General features: G+C 40.5%; 1 protein-coding gene across 1 annotated transcript in view; it reads right to left on the bottom strand.

Moving 5' to 3' along the window:
- LOC118339958 (potassium voltage-gated channel subfamily H member 8-like) overlaps nucleotides 1-7,913 on the bottom strand; it is a 33,677-nt gene that overhangs the window by 10,703 nt on the left and 15,061 nt on the right. Inside the window, exons 7-10 of the mRNA XM_035677789.1 lie at nucleotides 6,719-7,096; nucleotides 5,861-6,060; nucleotides 4,441-4,690; nucleotides 388-602 (exon numbers count right to left, since the gene is read on the bottom strand). Coding sequence (XP_035533682.1) covers nucleotides 388-602; nucleotides 4,441-4,690; nucleotides 5,861-6,060; nucleotides 6,719-7,096 — 1,043 coding nt within the window. The remainder of the gene's footprint in view (nucleotides 1-387; nucleotides 603-4,440; nucleotides 4,691-5,860; nucleotides 6,061-6,718; nucleotides 7,097-7,913) is intronic.

Genomic DNA, 7,913 nt, shown 5'->3' with positions numbered 1-7,913 from the left:
AGAGTAGAGCTCAGACATCCATATGGTCCTTCTTGTTAAAAAGAGCATATTGAGGTTGTTCGGGCATCTAATCAGGATGCCTCAGAGCATGTGCAACTGGGAGAAGATCCCTGAACGGACCCAGAATATGCTGGAGATATTACATAATTCCATCTTGGAGGTGGAGGAGGAGGAGGAGCTGGATGGTGTGGTTGGGAAGAAGGATGTCTGGGCTATTTTGTTAAGCCTGCTGTCACTGCAACCCAGAGCCAGAGCCAGGAAATGGATGGACAATGCAACACCTTATACGTATTTATTCATCAGTAACGCTTACCTTATTGAGGACTATTGAGAAATGACAAAAGCAACAATGTAAAGTGGAGAGAAAAACATCAGCCAATATCGTACCTCAGTGTTGTGCCCTTCCCGCAGGTTGTACGTTAGATCATGCTGGATCTCAGTGATGAACTTCTGGGCGTAGTCGGGATAGAGACAGAGCACCTCACGGAGTCCTTTGAGGCTGATGTATTGCAGGTCACAGTAGGTCAAGGCCTTCACACAGGCGTTGGTCTTAATCACTTCCTCCTGGGTCAGACAATCAGAGCCAATCAGATCGCCCCGACCTGGAAAGTGAAGATACAGGTGGGGCTGTAGTTGGGGCTGCGAGTAAAGACTGTGTCTGAGGCCACTCAGAACACTTTTCATTAAACTTTTCATTAAAAAATCCAGATCGCCATACTTGGTTTAACATCCTTAACCCTTTACCTGAGTGCAATATTTTCTATATCGCTATAACACAGAGTGCATTATCATGATTGACTCTCAAAAGAAACCAAACCAAGTATTGTGTAGTATTTTAAACTTATTTTAGCTAAAGCAGCTACTGTCTTTGGTTGATCAGTAGCTTTAACTGTTAGTGTGCTGTTGTTATGGTTACTTTTAGTATATTTACTAAAGCACAGTACTTATGTACAATTTTGAGGTACTTGTACTTGACTTTTTTCCCTTTATACTTCTACTCTACTACAATTCATAGGGACATATCTATTTTGGGGGGGGGGGCATCACACAATAAGTTTAAGACACTGCATTTTAAAAAATAAAATCAGTGGTTTGCAACCTTTCTGACTTGTAAAAAAAAACATTTAGTTGACCCTTGTCATAATGGAATTAGATGAGTTGTTAGCAATTCCACCAAAGAGATGTGTCCCCTCTAAAGCTCTCACATGATTTCATTTAAATAACAGTTTGCGTTATTGCAGAATTATGGATCACTTAGTAACTCAAAGACCTAAAAGAACGTTGTTTTTTCTTATTTCCGCTCCCATTAGCCTACTGTCTTTCAGAGGCTGTAGCAAGCTACGTTAGAGTGAAGATACGGTTATCATATGAAACTAGCAGACCTAAGGCATCCTTTTTTCACGTCATGCTAACTTGTTGAGAATAGGGCTAAATAATGCTTCAAAGCTACATTTTGGCAAGGAAAAAAACTGAGGTGCATCTCAAATCAATCTTTTAGGTTCTAGGTTACCAGATTTCAGATGATGTATACCACTTCTATGTGGCATATACTGCTGACCTACTATCTCTCCCTAAAGATCCCCTGCCCCCCCTAAAAAAGACAAACTGGGTCTATGGCAGGGAGGGGTGGAGTGGACCCCTCAGATTTATGCTGTGACCCTTTGGAGGGACTATTTTATGGTAGTGTTATAGTACACACCATAGGACACAGATTCCTCTCTCTACCTCGCTGCCTTCTCCAGAGCTGTAAATCCAAAGTGGCAATGCCAAAACAATTTGAGTGTGTCTGTGTCTGTGTATTTCGGTGTGTGTGTGTGAGAGAGGAAGAGAGGAACAGAGAGCAGCTAGGAAAGATTGTAAAAAGAAATATCCCCATGGATGTGCATGTACATATGCAGCTCGTACAACATGCTAATGAGTTTTTAACCCTCTTCCCTCTATAGGCAGCATGCAGTCGCTTCATTATTTACAGCAGTTAGATCATTAATATGAAAAACAGTGTTGCCAATTTGCTGCCTCTGCTTTATATGGACCTGAACTGATTCCAGTGCTGTTTGTGTTTCTCTATTCTGTTTCATCCGTGTTATGCAGAATCGAAGACGTGCCAGTGTATGTGTTGTAGGACAAGGCTCTGGAGGGGCTCTCATTCTGGAGGAAGGACACTGAGGCAAGTTTCTGGCTCTAGCTGCATCAGCTCACCTATTGGAGGCGTGTCATATATTGTTAATTCTGCATTGTATTAATGCAGTTTTGTGGACCTTTTTCGTTGTTGCATGGACTTTTCCTGTTTGTTCATCATGTCCGCCTTTATGATGGTTTGCTGTAGGTAACTTGAGTATTATGAGATTATTTAATTATTAATGGTATAAAAACAACAGAAAATGAAATAGGGACCAAATAACCGTGTGATGTAAAAGGTGTTATTATTATATAATTTTAATTATTTATATTATATTATATTATATTATATATATTATAAGTCTTTTTAGCTCCTTGTTTTTCTCATCAACCTCCAGCTGCCTGAGGTTGATTAAGCGAGAAAGCTTGGGTAAACCCATTATATGCTACCTGTCCAGCCCAGCAGACAAACAACAATAGCAACTAGCTGGTGAACATAGTGGAGCATTTAGCAGTTAAAGGAGCTGGTGGAAACCAAAACAAAGCATAAGTTTGAGTAAATATTGGACTTACATTCATCAGGAGGGCAGAAACACAACTTCAAATAAATGCTACTGTTGCTCTATGTCTGCTGCATGTGTAAATGGTAACTTATTAGCCATAACAACTGTATAAGGTGATCACATGTGCTCTTAAGTGGCAGAATGGATTTTGTGTGGGGCTTCTGAGTGCTCCCTAAAATATCCAATCATTCTCTAGGTCATACTTCATCTTTCAACTGTCAATTGTTTTCCCACATGGCCAGTTTAATATGAAGATAATCACTAGGCTGCTCGTGTTCATTATGTTCTTCTTCATAAAAGCTGGCTGGCTGGTTATTTAATGCTGGATATCTAATAACTTTCTCAGTGGTAAAAGCCCCTTCTCATCTAATGCTCATAAGGCTGACTCCAAAATAGACCAAAGAGGACAAGTCTTGTATCCTTCAGCTGCTCTGCTGCTTACTCTGGCTGCCAGTTGATTTTCCAACTGATTTTAAGATACATTCATGTTCAGTCACATAACTCTATGTTATACACATATACTCTGAGGTTTTTGGAACTGCTTTACTTAAAAAATTTCCTTGGCAGGAACCTCCTCCAGTGTGTAAGGTCCTGTTTTGTGGCCACCGTATTTTCTCCTTTGTACTTGGAAACGGAAAGGTGAAGCGAGGGAGTTGTGATCTGCAGCTATATCCCTAGATGCCATTAAATCCTACACACTAGACCTTTAAAAATATTTTCATAAAGTACCTGGATGGATTTTAAAAGAGGCCTCAAAATGCCCATGGCATTGACAGAGATATCTGGCACCCCTTACTTTGGGAATGGCTGTGACGTAGCTTGATTTGTATACGTGTATATGCCCTCTTCTTCTTGCTGGAAGTAGATGCCGTTTTTTGAGTCACTTTGCAGCCAAAATCTAGGAGGGCTTCTATGGTTTGGAGTCCAAGACAGAGAAGCCCTTCAAGATTCAGGTAGCAAAACGACTCAGACTGCATACCCAGCAGGAGGCTTGACCCAAAGCCCCAAACTCACAAATGTATGTCCCTTAGGAGCATGTACTTATCCCTTAGGGATGTACTTACCTGCTTCTTCAACCTGGTTCTTAGCAGGTCTCTCTAAAGCAGGAATGAATAAGTTAGGATGGTAAATGGAGGGATAGATGGAGCTAGCCCTCCTGTTGTACCCCATTGTGGGAATGGGTGCTGTCCATGGTACTGAACCTCATTGACATGTGCTGTGATATAGGGTGTGTATTTTTATATATTATATTATTTAATATGTCAATGTATCAGCATATTCTTTTCACTTATTGTTTATATTACAGCTAATTGCTGATTTTTGGGCCTTTGCTTAAAATCTTTCATTCATCTTACAATCAGAATGTAAATGTGGGAAATAATATTGATACTTTAATGTAAGGATGAGCCAGTACACAATTATCTGTATCTGTTCAACCAACTAAATGATCTGTATTTGTATCTGTACTCGGAATGGGCTTGGCTTAGATCAGAGGGGGCGGGACCAACCAGAAGTTGTTCATTTAAGCCTAAAAATGATATGGGTTGATCAGGAGTTGCTTTATAAATTAGAAAACTATTAATAGAACATCCTCAAAATTGAGCTTCAAAGTAATGTTTGGTCTCATTAGTAAGGGGAACTATTTACAGAACCAGTTTTTTTTGTAGAAATTGCTATATGCTATATAAAAAACAGACACTGACATATTTTTTGTTCGTAAAAAGTACATTATCCGTACCGTATACCTATTTTTATTTACCCAAAATGGCCAGCACAGTGTTGTCCTTCAGTACTTCCATGGAGCCTGAGCATACAAAGTAGATAGCCTGGAGGGCGTCGCCCTGGCGGATGAGGAACTCTCCCGGAGCGGAGAAGGAGGTCTTGATGATGAGGGAGAGGGAGCGCAAACACCCCCTGCTGGCTGATTCAAAGAGCGGCAGCTCTAGCAGCTCTTTGTTCAGGTGCATGGCGATGTCAGCCCTCAGCTCGTCTGGGAAGTCCTTCAGCAGCTGTGGAGGCAATGAGAAAGAAAACCTTGATCTCAGCATTGAAACAGAGCCACACAAAGCTCAATTTGGTTTCTATGACTGCAAACAATGGATGAATCCATATCTTTCTCTTTGCTTTAGCGGCTTATTTCCTTTGTGTGTCATCATTTGAATGTTACTGTGTGGGAAGGTGGCGCTAACAGGCAAAATAAAACCTTTCACCTTCCCACATAGTCACAAACAACTGATACATGCATGACCAGCAAACAGTTTCTGGATGAAATTTATTTTCATTTTGTGGGGTGAATTCCCACTGTATGAAATGAAAAGCAAAAATTTCTGCAAGGGAAAGATGTGGGTTATTACCTTAGAGTATTAGCGCCTGTCCACCATCATGTTATCTCTTTAAAAAGGATTATCTAGATTTGAAGCCATGGTAAAACACACCAAGAGTGACTTTAGTGTCTATGAGGTTATTAATCCATGAAATTAAGATAGCTGCCCCAGCGTGATGGAACTCAAAACAAAACCCAAATCCTCTCAATGACTTTCAGTCGCTACTTTGGAGGGCAAGTAACTGGATTTGCACTTTCAATTTTAGAAGTCCAGTTGATCTCATTGTAACTGACAATCAAAGCCACAGAGGTCATATACCCAGGTTGGAAAGTTAATGGAACAGTCGGATATTGTCAGAAATATGATTGTTTGCTTTCTAGAGTTACATAACATTGATATTCTACACTCAGTTTGATGGTCAAGGATATGTTTAGCCTAGCTTAGCACAAAGGCTGGAAATTCTTTCTAAAAACAGTGCTTCACGTTCACACAGTTCATTATGATCACATTGTCTTGTGGCAACAACCTTTAATCAGTTAAAAGACCAGTGTGTAGGATTTAGTCACATCCAGTGGTGAAACTGCAGATTGCAACCAACTGAAAACCCCTGACTCAACCAAGAATGTAGGACAAACTACGATGGCGACAAAGCTCGCCAAAAACGCGAAAGGCCCAATCTAGAGCCATTGTTTGGTTTGTCCATTCTAGACTATTACAAACAAACATGGTGGTTTTATTCCGTAGAAGAGGACCCACTCCCTCTGTCTGCTAATTTTAGGGGAACAATAATCCAAAAACATTATATATCCTACTAAATGATACACGCACTGGACCTTAATCAGTAATTCTTCCTACCTCACTGACGTCGATACCGTTGTTGACAGACCAGGTTGTCTGAAAACATTCCATCATGCGTTGCTCAAGGGCCTTTGGGAGCCTGTGCACTCGGATGAAATCCTTCAGGTCCTTGGTGCGGGTGTGGTAGAGGGAGCGCCGGGAGTACATCCTCTGGATGATGGCGGTCACGTTACCAAACACCACAGCATGCATTAGTGCTATGGATGAGACAGACAAAAACACCAGAAAAGCTTATCTCAGTACAAGATTTCAGCCATACAATGTCTTTATAAAAAGGGCCGTTTACGGTTATGTCAGATTTTGTGCCACATCCATGCATTTAAAGTCGAATCACATATAGCTTGTTTGTCATGACCTGTCAATAGATGTGTTTCCATCAGTGTATTTTTATGCAGATTACAAAAGCTTGATGAAAACTTTGAAAAAACTTTCAGTTTTAAGGGTTTTTAGGTGGTTTTAGCCTTTTTAAAAAAAGAGTTAATGTTCTTAATGGAAATGGAACAAGTTCTGAAATAAACTCTGAAATGGCTCTAATGGCAATGTCGGTCAGTTCGTCAGCCAATCCACCATTTTGGTCCAGATTTAATTATCTCAACAAAGGTTATAAAGTTTCTAATTATCCAGTGAAATATCCCATCATCTACTAAGTTAATTGGCAGAAATTGTAAATTTGTCTAAAACTTTGGTTTATGACCAAATACCCAAAAATTATATGACAATCCCATCCTCACAACTGTACATTGTGTTAAGTGCTAATTAGCAAAAGTAAAGGGCCTTGTTATTTAGCACTGCATATTACTCATTCACTCATCACTCATACTCATTAGCATGGGTGTATTGGTAGCTTTTGCCCACCTCCAATCAGCATGGTGCATATGGAGAAAATCTTCTCAGAGTCTGTGTTGGCTGAAACGTTGCCAAAGCCCACACTGGTCAGACTGCTCAGAGCAAAATACAGCGATGTCACATAGGAGCTCCTGACAGACGGACCGCCGCTCAGTGTTGTCCCCGAGCCGTTCGGGGTCCTCGCTCTGGTCCTGCTGCCGTTCCATTGGCCTGAACCCAGCAAACCCGCTCCATTTAGTGTCTCCAGCCCTGTGCCATTCCACTGGCTGAAGTTGGTCAGGCCGGCTGTCATGGTGCCTTGAGGCGAATCAGAGACTCCCAGCAGGGAGGTCAGCGGTGCCAGGAAGTATGGCGTTCCCAAGCGTTTGGCTAGTTCATGGAGCCAGCCTGGTGTGGGCAGAGGGGTTTGTAGGGTTAATAAGAATGCATCCATGCTTGTTAAATTACCTTTACTGGAAGGCTTCATTAGCAGTGGTAAGAAGGCTGAAAGGGCAGACTAATTATTTCAGAGCTGGTGTTTGTGTATTTGGGAGGAGACACTGCACGCTAGCTAACTTTTTAGATAATGTCAGCTTAGTGCAAAGACTTTATAAATCTGTCTACTACTCTGTGTTTTGGCATATTTTGGCAACTATTTTCTTTAAATGCTTCTTTTCTCTATGTATTCTATTCTATGTATAAACCCAGCACATCCAATGTTTATTGGTCCAAATGAAATAGTGCTGTTCTAAAATTTGACTTTGGCACACCGACTAAGTAGACCCTAATTAACTAATACATGTCAAGTTTTGCCAGGTGAAGTAAGGAAGGCAAGACCAGCATGGCAGAAAGACAAAACAGGAAGTGGAGTAAGAAAAAAAAAAGTTTAAATATTAATTTACATTCATGAGGACCTAATTTTTCTTGAAATCAGGGTAATAATAACATACTGAATTTGTCACATTAAGAGTACATTTCCAGATTTCATCAATGAGGAGGACACTGACAGTTTCTAAGTAATTTTATCAATAATTTTAAATTATATCAAGTTAGTATTCAAGGTAAATAAATCAATTCTATAATGTTTATGATATAGAGCATTGGTTCTCAAACTATGGTACTTGTATCACTGGTGTGAAACATTGGGAGGAGAAGTGTGGACCCCAAACTGCTCCTGATGCTGTGCATGAATGAGGTAGATGGACTTTGCCATCCCTGAGTGAAT

The sequence above is a fragment of the Morone saxatilis genome, unplaced genomic scaffold (assembly GCF_004916995.1).
Source record: "Morone saxatilis isolate NCDOM2014 unplaced genomic scaffold, NCSU_SB_2.0 Contig6, whole genome shotgun sequence".
Classification (NCBI taxonomy): domain Eukaryota; kingdom Metazoa; phylum Chordata; class Actinopteri; family Moronidae; genus Morone; species Morone saxatilis.
This window is presented reverse-complemented; position numbering and strand designations above follow the sequence as displayed.